The 17,255-nt window shown below is 30.7% G+C and overlaps 2 protein-coding genes across 4 annotated transcripts in view; one reads left to right on the top strand and one right to left on the bottom strand.

Moving 5' to 3' along the window:
* LOC107438242 (growth arrest-specific protein 2) overlaps positions 1-17,255 on the bottom strand; it is a 187,550-nt gene that overhangs the window by 105,870 nt on the left and 64,425 nt on the right. The gene's annotated exons all lie outside the window — the stretch shown is intronic.
* Positions 693-17,243, top strand: LOC107438237 (L-sorbose 1-dehydrogenase). The gene is made up of 11 exons (XM_071179989.1): positions 693-1,050; positions 2,168-2,370; positions 3,885-4,074; positions 5,525-5,656; positions 5,740-5,861; positions 7,400-7,570; positions 9,140-9,296; positions 10,148-10,311; positions 12,728-12,905; positions 15,477-15,714; positions 16,876-17,243. The coding sequence occupies exons 1-11, from the start codon at positions 885-887 to the stop codon at positions 17,021-17,023; spliced, it is 1,869 nt and encodes a 622-aa protein (XP_071036090.1). The 5' UTR covers positions 693-884; the 3' UTR covers positions 17,024-17,243.

Genomic DNA, 17,255 nt, shown 5'->3' on the forward strand with positions numbered 1-17,255 from the left:
AGTAGTGTTTAATGATAATTAGATTGCCGACCGTGGGACTGATCAAGCAGTTGTAGATTCTTCTTGATATTTTTTTTTCTTTCTGTCAATACATGTCATGACATGTTATATATCTTTAGAAACCAGAAAAATCGATCTAGTTAATCGTGTTCAACCCTTCCGGAAAAAAATATCATTAAGTCAATGCGAGTACTTTATGTAGAATATTTTAAATTAAATTATTAAAGACAGGGAATCGTTTATGGAACTGTTTAAACTGCATTCGATTATGAAGAATAAAAAAATTGAGAGTTTCCTTTATAAGCCTTTCCATTAATTTCTGTCAAGTAAATGTAAAACTTTTATTTAGCATTTATTTCATCATAATTTGTAATTCGTTTTTTGAACATGAAATAGGCTTCAAACCTATTCATAACGGGTTTAAACATTATTAAAGTAATTCTATCGTGAATTTAAAATTGCTTCAGTGTTACAAATTAAATTTTACAGCTAAACAAATTTTATTATCAGCTACTATATGAAAGTAATTTTGTATCCAATTAAGGAAACAAGGTTAAGCTTCAAACTCTGACGTTGATACATTAAACTGCATATCATGCTATATAAAACACGGAAATTCTTTTTCGAATTACTTTTGAAATCAATACTTTTATTACAAATAAACAGTCCCTCAACACATGAAGTATTGGTAAATGTCCTCTCTGAAGTTCCCTCGTAATGGTACTTAATTGGAGAATAAAATTTTTCACACGAAACATTGTAAAGAATAGGAAACCAAATCTAGAAGCGTATTTGCTTTAGAATTGCAAGTCAGTACCACAATTTGTGAATTCATATATATAGTTTAAAGGGATGGAACAAATTCATATTATGAGGGGCTGCGGATGAGAATAGTAGAAATGGGGAACATTGTTGGAAATGTTGTATCATCAGTCACATCAGCGACTATAACTCTATTGGTTAGGATTATTCTCCCCCTCATATTTACATTAGCTATTAATAATCCAAAAACAACGAAAAATATTAAATCGAAGTATGATTATATCGTTGGTAAGTAATATTTGCATTTGCAGTTTTTTTCGTTCACGAATTAAATGATGCAATAATAAGAGTATTCTTTTTTAATGTAAATTGTAATACTCAATCAACTGCTTAAAAATTTTCCCTTTTGCACCATCATTTCTGCATCTAATTTTTATAAATTTTTAAATAAATCTTTTTTTTTTTAAATTTTTAAAATTTGTTTTCCATTTTTTATTGAGTTACATTGAATTCTTAAAACGAAATTTGCTTTACGCAATTAAAGGTGTTAGTTGTCATTTAGACGATTTTCTATTCTTTTCGTAAAAATAAAGAAAATATTTAAAAGTCAAACTTCATTCATTAGATAAGTGAAATGTACTCCCACTGTTCAGCTGATATTACTTAAATTCCCTAACCTCTCTGAGGAATTTCCTATAGTTAAGAGAATGCCATACCGCGGAAGAAAATTTTCGTCGCAAATTCTCTTTCTCCTTTATTACTTATTTAAAATTGCGAAGAAAGAAAAAGTAAGTTCTGGCAAATATAGAGTATGTGGTAAAGTTTCAATTGCTGAAAAAAATACTCCAAATATTAAAATGCAAACAAATTATTAGAAGATAAATTCTTTGCATTACCATCTCATATTTTATTTTTATTCGTATAAATTAAAAGTTTCTTTTCAGTATTTAAAACTTCATGGCTTACATCAACTCATCACCATGGCTTACTTCGTCATGGTCATCAATTATTAGAGGCAGTTGATCAGATATTAGAGGCAGTTGTCAAGTTTTCTTCCAACTCTACTCTATATCTTTGGAAAAAGATATTTAGATAGACTTCATCACAATTAACTGACCAGTACAAGTGGAGTTTTATCCTTCATAACTAACTGTGGTATCCTAACTGTGGTAACAGGTACAGCACATTTTTTCAAAAAATATTTGGCCATTAAAAATTAAACACTAGCATTAAATCAACACTGCTGGCAACTGAGACAAACATCACCATATTATCATAGATATATACTCCACAAATTGATACTGCATTAGAGAACATTGTCTAACGTCAGTATCAAATGTGAAAGAATAATAATAATAAAAAAGAGACGATGAGTGATATTTTAATAGCTAATTGTTTTCCAAAGTAGGGGCAGGAGCAGCAGGTTCTGTGATAGCAGCTCGGCTTTCTGAAGATCGTTGTGTATCAGTACTTCTTCTTGAAGCCGGTCCAAAAGCCCTTCCAATTACAGAAGTGCCAGCCCTTCAATTTTTCAGTCAAAATAGCCCTAATGATTGGGGATATAAAACTGTACCCCAAAAGAGAGGAGCCCTGTTTCTACATAATCGTGTAAGTGAAAATATTTCAAATAACTAAATTTAAGTTGTATAGCTAGTTATCCGCCAGTATCCTCATACGAGTAATTGCCTATTATACAGTTTTTTTCTCAATCCCTTTTTCAGAAAAGATGAGGAAACTGGCTGCACAATTAATATTACTGTTTAATTTGGGGAAATGAAACGTTTGTACAACGTGATACAGTAGTAATATAAAAAGCTTTTAAATTTGTAACCAAAATTACGGAATGAACGATTTTTTTAAAACTTAAAACGTAAGAAACATACTTACTTTAAATTTAAAAAAAATGCCTTTTTACTTCTTTTCTAAAAATACTTTACATATTATTTTAAACTGAAGAGTTGAGCAGTAATGGGTTAAAGAAAGAAAAAAAAAACGTTAAAAACGATAACACATTCGAACGAATAAGAATTAATATTTTTAAAAACTAATGGTAACATTTTTACTATATTTTAGAAATGTTTAAATTTAATTTACGTGTTAGTGCAGTATCAATTAATGGAAATTTATATGTTATTGCAAATCATCAATTGTTGATATAGTGCTATTGAGAATCCAAATGCACGAAAATATGCTGTTAGTAATTTCTTGAAATTGGCTGAATAGCAATTTATGCAATTGCTTATTCACCACATTCAACCAAAACAGTCAAATTAACATAAAAAGGATAATATGCAAACTGTTAGGTAAGAGAAAAAACGTAAATTCGATTCATTTTACCTAATACGGTTTGACAACCATAATTGCACCATCTAAGCCCAAATTATGTTCTGTGCAGCTTGATGCATACTATGACTAAGAAGACTTATCGATCTCATAACCAGCTGAACAGGGGTTCGAATCCCAGTATTGATGCCACGGTATTTCTTCCATTCCTTCAATACATGAAAAGTTTCTAGTATCCTGCAGTCTTAAATCGGTTACCCGAGACTATTAGATTACGAAACTTTCATTCACGCATAAATGACGCATCATCTAAATCCTAAGTCTATTTGAGTTTTATAGTTATGGTTTAGAAACTATGATAGTTGTAAATAGTTACAAAATCGTATAGTTTTGTATTCACAGTTTTTAACTTTACCAGTTGTAAACAATTTCAAAACCGTAAGGGTAAAGAAATGTTCTTGAACATGAAGTTTATGGTCAATCGAATGGACAGACAGCTGCCGGTTATTTTACCGTAACTTCAGAATGAAAATTCCAACAGTGTACATATGAGTACCTTCAATCGCTTTAAGAGTACCCTTTATGCATTCATAGCTTACTACAAGCACGCAGTTAAAGCTACCAGTTCGCTACGAATAACCGATTTAAATTTTTAAATTATTATTCAAAAATTAAATTAGTAGTTTATATAAAATTGTTGCTCAGAAATACAGCCTATAGAGACCATAATAAATCATTGCCTGGCTTTTATAATGTGATTGATTGTTTTATTTCATATATTTAACGACACAATTTTATCGTTTCTTATGTATGCAATCTTAACCCTTAAACGTTTACAGCAAATGGTAACTCCAAGAGGCAAAGGATTAGGTGGGACAACTTTGTTGAATTATTTTCTGTACGTGAGAGGAAACCGCCGTGATTACGATGGTTGGGAAAAACAGGGAGCGACTGGATGGTCCTGGAAAGATGTCTATCCATACTTTCTTAAATCTGAAGGCAACACAGATCCAAAAATCGTTGCAGATGGTACGAATAAGATTTGTAGAAATATCGAAATGAAATTTGTTCTCAGAGTAAAAAAAAAATTAGTGAATGTTGACTCCTAGATCTGTGCAAATTAGCTAGATTCTGAATAAGATGTTGAAATTTAGTTAAAGTTATGCGATGCTAATTAAAAATTCTGATTCTAAATATTATCACAAGAACAAGTGCAATGTTAATTATTCAAGTAATCGACAATATGGCTTAATTTGATAGTAAATTCATTCATCGGTAAAAAGAAGAAGAAAAAAAATGAAAATGCATAGCTTTAAAATTTGACAGAATCGTAGGAAAAAAAGCGTCTTGAATAATTAATTAAATGTGGCAGGTAAATAGAAAGGGTGAAAATTTAGTGCTGTGCTTGTATAAATATAATTTCTTCGTTTATGCACAATACTATTTGTTCAAGTAAATAAGGAAAAAAGTGTGAAATACAATATAAAATGCATTCTTATAAATCATTGATACTGAGACCACCATTCATAACATTTGTCCTGTCAACTTATTTTGCAACTTCTGTCCAACAAGAAACCAATTTAGTTAAAAGGACTCGTAGTGAGAAAGATGACCATAATGAAAACTACTTAAACTAATTTCCAAGAGTGAAAACTTTCGTAAGTAGTTTTTTTTTCTAATCAGTCTTTTTATTATGATTTTTGCCTAGTCTACTATATGTTATAAAAATTTACAGAAAGTTTTAACGATAGTTCCCTATTTCATGCCCCTTACCTTGTTTTTACCCTCCTCAGTTTAAAATTGTTAATAGTAGCTTATTTTCTTTAGTTGAAAAATGTTAGCTTTAAAAATTACAGCTGAAAAATTCATTGACAGCAACTATTAAAACCAACAATAATGCTGCACAAGTTACTAAAAGAAATTAATGTAACGAGTACAAAACCCGAATGTCACCGTTTCTTTGTAAGAGAATTTGTAAACTATTAATCCGCAAGCTGCTCCTTCTCCCGTTTTGGGAACACTGTCTTTTTTTTTTTTTTTTACATAGTTATGATGCATGATTGCTGTGGTAACCATATCAAGCTTCTTGACTCTCCCTGGATTTAAGATAAGCAACTGAAAACAGGAAACTCATTTAATTTATGCTAAAAATAAAATATGCGAGTCCAAAGTTATTTACCGATTAGTAGTTCATATATATTCGCTTGCGTGGAAAAGAAATGGTGACATTCGGGTTTAGCATTCTTTACATTCATTTCAAGGAATGAGTCAAAAAGATTAATTCTTAAGTGTAACAAAAGAAATGGTAAAAAAGTGATTTACAATATTATTATCTGTTTTTTTTCTTCTTCTTTTGGTTAGATCGAAAATTTATACTACACTTTTATTTAATAGCTCTTTTGCATGTATAATTGATGTTGTATGCTGTTGTTTAATTCTATGGTTTTTAAATGCACAGGGAATACTTTTATCATTTAAGGTTATCATAACGCAAGTGGCCCTTTGACAATTCAAAGTGCTCAATGGAGCACTCCTTTGATGGAAGCATGGAAAAAGGCAGCTGCCGAACGTGGATATGAATATAGAGACATTAATGGCGAAAAACAAACCGGTGATTCACAAAAATATTTTATTATTATTTTTTTTAATGAAGTCATAACAAATTGAAATCATTACCTTTTCTTTTCAATGAAGGATTTCATAAACTACAAGGATTTACAAGAAATGGTCAAAGATGCAGCACATCCAAAGCGTTTTTAATACCTGCGCAAGATCGTCCAAATTTAAACATTGTTACTGATTCTTTAGTCACAAAGGTACGAGATAAAAATTACTTATTTATTTTCGGGGCAAAAAAAAGAAAAAAACTTTAGTTTTTGGTGGTAACAGTTCGGCTTAAAAGTAAGCCAAAATTTCGCAGCAAAAATTCGAGTTGCAGCTAATTTAAGATTCTAAATGCTACATTGAATGACCAAAATCTTGAGAATGTCGACGTTCACCGTTGAATTTCAACAATCACATAGTCCCTTTGGTGAATCTCCAAAATATTTGATATTAATTTATTCGTTATATTATTATATTTATTCGATATTTTAATAACTGCTGAGGAGATATTAGGAGATACATCAGTGCTCTAAGTACTTATTAAGTGTATACCGGTCAGTGGCAATAAATCTTAGCAAAAACGTTGATGTTGGACGTACCTGCCAGCGACATTTAATTAGACCTAGCACATATTTCAAGCATTCACGGAAGTGACTATGTGATAGTTGACTTTCACCGGTGAATGTCGACATTCTCTTGATTTCGGTCATTCATGGTAACATATACCGTAACATGTTGCCATGGTAACATGTTGCCGTAAAGCAACAATTGGGCGTTTGAGAGGACAAACAGCTTAAATATTTCAAAAATTATTAATATTTTCTTAAATCGACCAATTTAGCTCGATTTTTGCAGCTACTTGGATACGTTTAAAATCATTGAATTATTTCCAATTTTCTTAAATTTTTATGATCCCAGACAATACCAGTAGGAATATGTGTTAAAAATTTACCTCACAAAAGCTTTTCCTTTTTAAAAAACTGCGGCTTTTCCGAACATTTTTTAAAAGTCATTTTAATAATTTAGATCTTGCACTTCAAGAAGAAGAAGAAGATCATGAATACCCACACATGTGAACCTATGACTTCAGTGCCAACTGAGAATTTATAATCAAGACGGCGTGTAGACGCTGAGCTAAGTTTCTCCACATAAACTAAAATGTTGATTAACGTGAAAATAATTGAAGACAGCACCGTATCGCAAATTGAATTTTTTAAAATTAACTTTTTCTTGTTTACTTTATATACTTAACTTAGATTTATTATTTGTTGATACATTTTATGTTAATCGTGATGTATTCTTATTTTTGGTACCTAGCAACTTCGATTTATAATTAGTTTGTTTATGTTCCACGTGACATCATGCCTGCCTTTATGTTGAGTAAGAAATATATAGTGAAAGTGTTGAAATCTTTGTGTAAGAATATAGATTATGCCGATAAAGAGAATTGACACTTGATGGGCCTGACTTACTCGAAATAGAATGGGAAGAACAGTTGCTGAGATAAACAAATGACACGTTTCATCAACGAATCAGGATCGAGATACACATACTACGTCACTTGCAGGTTTGCCATTATCATAAAGGAAGATGATTAAACATGAGCAGAATTTAACTTAGTCTATGACAATCGTTTGAATATCATTCTCTAAGAAGTGCTATTTCATGCCTTCCTGAAACAGTCTTAATGAAATTTATGAAAACTTTAAATCATTACAAATATATTTATAGATATTATTATTGTTTATAGATATTAATAGACAAAAATAAGAATGCATATGGAGTAAAATTTCATAAAGATGGTAAAGATCATGAAGTTTTTATTAACAAAGAAGTTATTGTGAGCGGAGGAACCATAAATTCTCCTCAACTTTTGATGCTTTCAGGAATTGGTCCCAGGAAACACCTCGAGGCAAAAGGAGTGAGTCTGTTTAAACTATTTATTTTTATTTCATTTCTCAGAAATAATATAAGAGATATCGAAACAAAATAAGAAATATAGAACTAATATAAGAAATGCAGGAATAATATCGATAGAATTTAACAATATGGAATCTAATGGAATGCCGCGGGAACGCGAAAATTATTTCGACTCAAACAGAGAGCATTAGAAGGAAAACGCAATGACTAGCAGGAACACGGACTTAGTGCAGGTTTAAATATGGTATTTTAAAAGTACATAATTCGAGTAATGACAATAAAAATATTGGGCATTTTCTATGATAATAATATGATGACACAAGATATTAAATAAGAGCTTGTTCATTAAAATAGAATATTTTTGTTTGTTATTTCTGATAATAGGGGAAGCTTCTAAATAAAATAGTTTAAGTTTCTGATTAATTGCTTTATTCTCGGAGATTTTATTTACAGAAATTTTCACTCTAATTTTTACGTTTTGTTTGAATGAGTATTAAACATTCGGAGTCTTACGTTTTATTTTATTTTATAACCGTCTTTGAAAAGTCGACCTAATATTTTAAGTTTACGACTACTAATGTTCAACTCCGTAGTCTTGTAGTTTTGAACTCTATCCAGAAGACAAGGGAACTCTTGGATGAATAATTGGGAGAAATTGGCCTTCGTGAAGCACTTTTTGATGGATGTAACCCGCATTTGCGTTACATGGGGAGGGAAACCAGGAAGACCTCTCAATATCAGCCTGACGGCAAGGAGACTCCAACCCATGACCCGTCTACCATACTGAGGATAGTTTACGTCAGCACTGTGGTCAGTTCAAATCAGATGCGAAATCGGTACTGATCAGCCATCACTGGGAATCGAACCCGGTTCGGAAGGAGAACGCTCTATCCCTCGAGCCATCTCAGTGTTATGTTGTCCTAAATCAACGGTATACATACATCCAAAGTTCTTGATAAATTTGTTATATTATTCTAAGGCAACTAATTTCTGAAAATTTTTATCGCCTGTTCAGAGAATTATCTTATATTTTCGTTGCTCAAAATGGGTTAGGGCAAATGCACCAATTTTGTAATGTTCGACCTGAGTTAGGGTTAGAGAAAAATCGGTACTTCAATTCCGTGAAGCCTGAACTCAGGTCCTTCAACGCATAATATATAATTTGCAATTTTCCCAATTTTAAATTTCTTGCGAAAAGTTTGGCAGTTTCGCACCAATTGCATGATATCTGTAATTTTGCAGTTTAAAGCACATGAAATTCATAACAATTGACGTAATTAATAAATTGTTGTATTAGTTTATTATATTTATTTTATGTGATTTATTTTTGATTCATCATTTCATTATTTTTGAAAATTATGTCATTTAATTTATTTTGCTACAATTTGAGCAAAACTGTCTGTGATCCAGTAGTAGTTATTTCGTTAAATTTTCTTAAAGGATCTATTTCTAACATTTTGAGGATAAGAAATATAATAACGGAGAAAAAAATTCAAGTTTTAGCACGTTTTCATCAAATAAATTCCAAAAGGCAAGAAGTTAAGCATCCAGGGATACCAGTGATTTTTAGATACCAGTAATTGAAGATTTACCTGTTGGAGACAATTATCAAGATCATGTAGGAACTTTTTTCTTAAATTTTGAAGCAACGGGATCCAAAGATACACTACAGCAATTATTGAGCAAACCAATTAGTAATCTGGTTGAGTACAACACAAAAGGAACGGGTGAGTGAAAAGAGCAAATCATTCAAATAATTTTCTATGTTCTTAAAAAGGTGAATTAAAGGAGAAATGATACCAATTAGCTGAAGAAAGCGTAGAAAGTTGCCTTGTTATTATTGATACCAATGATGTTTAATTTGATAGTAGTCACTACAGTCATCATGATAATTGGTGCTATTTTAATTAGTACTAAAAAAGAAATAATTGGTACATTTGGAAATTATAGCTGCACCTATACTATATATCTTATGCTAGATTTTTTAAGGCCCCTCGAAGATATACAGGAGAAAGTAGCTTGATGGTGGTAAATCTTAACTATTATTGGTCTCGCCTCGAGCAACAGTATTACATCAGATGATATTGAATACATAAGTTAAACTTTACTTTGATATTATGGACTACTAAATACGTGTTATGCCTAATCTAATAACGTAACGCAACAAATAATAAACAAAAACATTTGAATTATTTTAGCTTGGTTATTTATATCCGTATTTGCCTTACCTTTTTTCACGTGATTTTTTTTTTTTTGAGGTGCTCAGTACTGATTTATTGATGCTTATTTTTTTACCCCTAGAGAAGAACAGGTATTCAGCTAGTACTAAAAAAATGCTAAATGCCGAATTGAGGAAGAACAATAGGAAGGGTCTCTATGTTTTTGAGAGGGTATTCTTAGAGTCAAAAATAAACAAAACATAGCGAAAATAAGCAAATAGACGCAAAACAGTCCATTCAAGAAAAGCTCTGTTTATGTTCTTGATGAAAATTTATGTCAAATGCTTGTTTATTTCTTTTTATAGTTATAGAATTTCACTGCAATCTGATTTTACAACTAACTTTTATTTAAATTACAGGACCTTATGCAAGCCTCAACGGTATAGAAGGTGCTGCTTGGGTTAACTCTAAATTCAATGATCCATCTCTTGATTGGCCTGATTTAGAGATTCATTTGGAAGCTTTCTCGGCCTCGTCTGGTACAGGATTGATGTCTGGCAATTTCTTGGGTATTCCGCAAAAAGTACTTTTTTATGATTATTTAAAATCATTAAAACATAATAAAATCTCACGCGATTTTATTAAATCAGATTTCCCTGATTAGAAATGATAATTATTTTCTTTTGTAAACTCAGAAGCAAAATTTTCAAATTATAGAGAAAGATGTTCAATCGAAGACATTGAAGATGAAAAGTGTTAAGATACATTTTTGAACTTTAGAAATAAACAGATTTATATTGTTGTTGCTAGTAACGTCACTTGACAATACTTTCAGGCGCACTATTGGAATCCAAACTATTTTTGAGGCCGAAGGTGCGTTTTTTGTTTTTCAGTATCGTCATCTATGGCCAAACATACGACTTCAGCCACCACTCCAGTCTTTCCCCGTTTTGTAGGGAGGATTCATTCATACTCCATTCATTCATATACAGATCTAAATTTTGGCCTGAATCAGAAAACGATCAATCTCCAATTCAGTACCCCCAGAGGTATTGTGATTTGTTACGGGAAGCTAGAAGACTTGGCGACTCTGATTACCATTTAATACACGGGGATCCTTCAGGTGGTGGCATTAAAACACACGAACACGAGACTAGCCTCCACGCTATCTCTATTAAAACTGATTTATATTTCCATTCATTATATAAATCAAATTACATACATCAAAATTATTACACAGATTAAAAATATTAGTTGTTTAATTATTGTTGAAAAATTACCTCAGTAGCAGGAAAATTCTTGTTGGATATTTTCTACTGTATTGAAGTGAAACTTTTAGACGAAGAGGGTTATCACTCTTCCTTTCCGAAGTCTTCAGTATTGTAGACTTTTTCATGTATGCCTTAAGATACTAAATAGAGCGAGAGAGAGAGAGAGAATAAAGGAAATCGATTTTTTAATGTAGCAACAGCTAAAGATATGAAATAATTTTTAAACTCTGCAGCCTAAAATTGCATAATAATACTAAGCAATTGTTTGAGCTAAAAAATAAAATTTTAAAAAACAAATCTAGCGTAATTTCGATTTTCTTTAAAAATAATATTTGCAAGTTATGCTCAATTTTTGCAAGTTTCTCGGTTGCCAGGTACTCGTATTTTCTAAGAAAAGCTATACGTAATGCATAATAATGTTTTTCAGTTTCATTTTAGGTGTAGGATTTGAATTGTTCAATCATGTGAATACAATTTCCTCGCTTCTTGGCTTAGATAATTTTACTCTACCCCGATTGACTTTTGGTTATAACTATGTCGTTCAGTTGCAAAGCCGGCCATCTCAGAAATTCTTTTTCAGGAAAGGCTAATTTTTGCAACACTTGGCCAAGAGGATGTAGTAATCAAAACTTGTTGGTTTAACAAGCATTAAGAATGTTTGCTTTAAAAAACAATTTGAGAAGGCAGATGCCCGTTAGGACCGGCTATTAATTTTTTTAAAATTTAGTTGGTTTTGCAACTTACTTTCGAGCTGAGTGGTTTTGCTTCAAACCAAAACTAAAATTTCGTTAATATAAATACTGTTTAGATTGCTAGTAAGTGAACCAAATATTGCTAGTAAGCGAATGTTCAGTTCAGTTAAATTGCATTGAACAAAAATTAAAATTACATTCTAAATGAACTATATTTAAACTACTTCTATGTTATATTACTAGCACTTCAGAGAAATGACCCCAGTTTCGACTATATACCGGACATGACTGCCTCATGGAACTAGGAGTCCATGGAACTCCTAGCTCCATGGACTGCCTAGCCGCGCACCTGTTTCGTTTAGGGCTGGCACCTGATCCCTATTGTTCTCTGTGCATGAGCCAAGCTGTTTCGGATGGCGGCCACATCCTGTTCTGCAGGGCCCTCAGCGGGTCGTCGTCTACCGAGCGATATTGGGAGGCAAGAGCGCTCCTGAGGAAATAACTTTTTACTTTCTTGTTTTGTTCCTGTGTTTTTTGCTTTTTAACATGTCAATTCACCTCTGTCATTTGAAATAAATAAATAAATAATTTTTTTGTGTTTAGTTGATGGAAAAGTTTTTTTAGAGCCTGAACATTAAAAAAAAAAAAACATGATTCCGAAATGTTTGCGAAGATGGCAAGTTTTGAAATTAAACAAAAAAAGATAAAATATTAGTTTGTATACATTCGTAGGAATAAGATTTGTAGGCATCTCACACTGAACTCCCAAATCATGATGGTTGAAGTTGGGAGAAAATACGACGATTATCTTTTGTTTTTGAAGTGGATGATGTCCGACTAGGACGTTTCGTTAAATAATGAAAAGCTTTTTTTTTTGGCTATAATAGATATGAGTTATTTAAATAGTGCCAGTAGTATCCGAAGATGATGATGTTTGCTGAAATATAACTTCCTGAAATATATTTTTGTCGTATTTTGCATTAGGATAATAAAAGAATAAAACATATTTAGTTCGCTTTTTTATGCATCTTCTCAGGTGATCAATCAGGTCTACCTTCCATATAAGGGAAAACATACTTTCACGATGTTCTCATGCTTCCTGAGACCTTTCAGCAGAGGAACTGTAAGGCTTGCTACATCAAATCCTAATGATTATCCTCTCATAGATCCTAACACTTTCGCAAACGCAAGCGACATTGACCGAGTACAGGCAGGTAAGGATAAAATAACGTCCTTTTATTTTATCAACATTGCAAAGAGGTAAATGGTAGCTTCGCTAAGAAATCTAAACTTTTTACTTAGTGAAATTTTTTTAATTTATTATAAAATTATGCAATGACGTCACATTTATTATGATGTAGTAAATTTTGCCAATAGAGTTATTCTGTTCATTACAGTGCATATAAAACAATTAAATTGCTATGTATAAAACCAACTTAAGTTAAGATGTAATACAAAATCAATCGTTTTAAAAAGGGCATTATATTTTACTGTAAAAACTCGAAGTCAGGTAAAGGCTAAATTTCACCGGTTAAACCTAAGATTTACCAAAGTGGTTGGGTAAAAGTAGGAAATATGCTTTAATATCCAAAATATTACACATTTTTAGATTTGTTGATTTCTTGATATTTAATGCTAATATTAAAAAGATCAAAAATTTTGATTTCGACAACAGTGGGTTAAGTAAGGGTTTTCTTCAAATTCCCAAAACATAAACAATAATTTACAATAATGGAAGAGACTCTTTCAGCTTTTGGCGATTTTTTTAAGAAATTTCTCAAGAAATACACAGAGAATGTTGCCAGTGAATGAGCCTGCAAGTGACGTAGAGTGGTTATCTCGATCCTGATTGTTTGTTGAAACGTGGCATTTGTTTACGTTAGCAACTGTACTTTCCATTCTATTTAGAGCAAGCGTCAATTCTCTTAAATGACACATTTTAAATTCTTTCACAAAAAATCTTTCTCAAAGCTTTCAATTCCTTCAATATATTTTTACACAAAGACTTAACACAAACAGGCACGAAGACATAAACAAACTAATTATGCATCGGAGTTGTCAGGTACATAAAACAAAAATATATCACGTTTACAGTAAAATGTATAAGCAAATAATAAATCTACGTTAAATAAAAGAAGTATACGAGGAAGAATTATATTTCAACCAATTCGTTGTGCATGTATTTCTGTATTTAATTAACTTATCGTTAATTAACATTCTAACTTATGAAAAGAAACTTAGCTCCCATTTAATACACCATTTTGCTGATAAAGATCAGCTGGCGTTGATGTCATAGGTCACATGTGTGGGTATGGGAAGTCTTCTTCTAGAAGTGTAAGTACCCAATCGTCTTATAAATTATTTGTTAAGTCAAGCTATTTTTCATGCGTATCAATTAAGACTAAAGTTTTCAGCAGCTCGTGGGAAAGGTAATTTATTACGAACGAAAAATGGTGTTTCCGAACATCTTATGCTTAAATGTATAACAGTAAGCTTTTAGCTTGTATCAACCACTTTGGTTATCATGTGTAATAACTGTTTAATTATATTCGTAGATCATGGACCATTTTCAAAAGCTAATTATTTTTACTCTATGTTTTCGAACTATATTAATAGAAGTAGTAAGGAAATAGTCAAACAAAATTTTTGGAGTATTTTTTAATTAATAACAAAAATATCGTTTCAAATTTGGAAAAAAAAAATCGTTAAAAATTTCTCAAGATATGGTAATTCTTTCATTCTGCACTGCCAGTGGAAAACGTTTACATAATTTTGTTTTGAATCGTATTTGGTGACTTATGAAAAAGTAAGACGAATTAAGACAAAAAGATTTTCCACAAATTTCAATTTGGTTCATGAAGTAAGATTTATTGAAATTGATAATGGCGATACATGGAATCATACTCGATTAAACTATGCTTTATTTCACCCGTTTTCTTTCCTTATACCTTACTGTTCAATCAATTATAATAGGGTAGTATCTTTTGCTATTGAATTTGTATATCGACTTGAATATTTAAGCAGGATTTACGGAAGTTTATGTAGTTATTCCTGAAGTAATAATCAAAGCAATCGATAATAGTTACACGTTTATCGCTATATTTTCAGACATAAGGTATTGAAAAATACATTTTCCCGTTCGTAATGCTTGTCTCTCTCAAATTTTAGAAAACTTTAAATTTTATTGTTAAATATGAGAAATAGCGTGACTTAAACATTCCTAAAGTTATAAAATAATTATCTTAGCATTTCTTGAAAAATCCGAAAAAAACATCAAAAACTAAAAGTGCTTCTTCCATTATAGTAGAGAAGTGTGAATAGATATCTCATAAATTATTCATATTACAGACTAAACTAGACAATGATTAAATTTTGGAATTAAAGACAATTAATTTCAACTGAAATAACTTTTAATAACAGAAAAATTATTAATATTTACGATCTGCAATTAAAACTTTTTCTAGTGATATTGACTAGGAAAAATAATATTTTACGAAAAATTTTCTTCGGTGGCATTCAAAATCTATAGCATTGTTTTTAATTCGGATGATGATTACATTTAGAAATTCAAACAATTTTTAGATAAAAAATCGGATTGTTTTAAACAATTTCATAACCCAATTTCTGAAACAATTATTTTTAGACATAATATATGATTTATTTATATAAAATACTATTTAAATGAATGCACTCTTTCAAAGCAAATTTTTAAATCTATATTTCATGCAAAATGCAATTTTTATAAAAATACTTAATTCTACCATATAAGTTTTTTTTTGTCACAGTGTTGCAAGAAAATGTGGATATTGTTACTAAAACGAATGCTTTCAAGGAAATTGGTGCAAAATTATTTGAAACGAAATTTCCTGGATGCGAACAATTTGTAGCAAACAGTACGTACTATTCTCCGGAGTACTTAAGATGTATAGCTGTGGGTTACACATTCAATCTGTACCGTCCAGTTGGTACATGCAAAATGGGAAGTGCCGATGACAAAACTACAGTTGTCGATCCACAGTTAAAGTAAGATTTTAGAATTCGTTTCTTTTATTTTGTTTCCATTATTTGCATTATCTACCTTGCTTAATAAATTTTATTTTTAAGGAAAAAAATTCCTAAAAGATAAGATTTTTAATTTCGGTCATTAAAGTTAAAGGAAGTTTAAAAAATTTGGATACCATAGTTTCATATCCACCAACTAAATTTTTATGTTCTTAAAGTTACTTCAGCTGAATTTGAAAAATCAATTCATAGAATATTCCTACTCACAACAATATCAAAGAATCCGTACTCAATGTGATTCTGACAAAAAAATTTCGAGCATTCTTTTTCCACAACCAAAATTTAAACATATACTTTTTTCTTTGACAAACTTAGGTAATAAAAGCAATTTAAAAATACATTTTGAAGTTTCTTTTTTTTGCAATTTTAGTCTTAATTTATTTAGATAAGCTAAAAAAACGGAGATATTTTAGAAAGATGTGCTTTGTATCTTGCCGATCTATGAAGAATATTTAACTATGAAGAACTATGAAGAATTTATGATACATGACTAAGAAAAATTCAAAGAATCATTTTACAGTTTTAAAAATAATAAAATTTAAACGACTGAAGAGGCATTTAACATTCTTTTATGGTAAGGGCGTATAAAAATTCCTTTAATATTCAAATGAGTATTGTTTTAAATGTCTAAGCCCTTTAAAAATGATAAAGTATTCGGAATTCGTTTTTGCAAAACTGTCGTCTAATCTCTTAAGAAAAAAATCTAAGCAGTATCTAAAATCCTTTGCATTACTTCATTTATTTCAATTAAAGTGTCATAATCTTTTTTTTCATATGCTTAAAACAGAAAACTGCAAAAGATTTCCAATCAAATTACGGTAAAAGGTACTGCCACTCTTGGAGCAGCACTTGTAAAATAAATTTGTACCGAAAAGTTTTATACCGTAGATTTTAAAGTAATAGTTATGAAATTACAGTGATTCTGTGATTTTACTGCAAATATTACTGTGAAAAATACGGAATTTCAGAATATCATATATACCAGCCGGTACTTTTTTCCGTTAATTTGATCAGAAATTTTTCATAGTAAATTGTCAAATTATATTTCGAACATTGCTATTCCTCATATTTAATATTTTATGCAGAGCGCATTTCAATGAATTTTATTATTTATGAATATAGGGTTAAAGGAATAAGGAATTTGCGAGTGGCAGATGGATCTATCATTCCGAATCAGGTATCTGGAAATACTGAAGCACCCATTGTCATGATTGGAGAGAAATGTTCCGATATGATCAAAGCTGACAATCCTGATCGGAATAATTGCTAACTAAGTGGCAGAGAATGCTGTAAAATTAAGTTTAAGCTTTTTGATTTTAATATTTTACCTCTCTATCAAAAATTGTTTTTTTTTTCCTTTAAAAAATATATCAACTACTATTTTCTGCAGCAAAAAAAAAGAAAGAAAAATGCATTCGTTTTTACAGTTTAATTCATAAATTTTCTTAGTTTTTGTATCTGAGTGAATAAATTTTATTTCTGATTTTTCAGTTCTGTTTTGT

The sequence above is a fragment of the Parasteatoda tepidariorum genome, chromosome 4 (genome assembly GCF_043381705.1).
Source record: "Parasteatoda tepidariorum isolate YZ-2023 chromosome 4, CAS_Ptep_4.0, whole genome shotgun sequence".
NCBI lineage: Eukaryota > Metazoa > Arthropoda > Arachnida > Araneae > Theridiidae > Parasteatoda > Parasteatoda tepidariorum.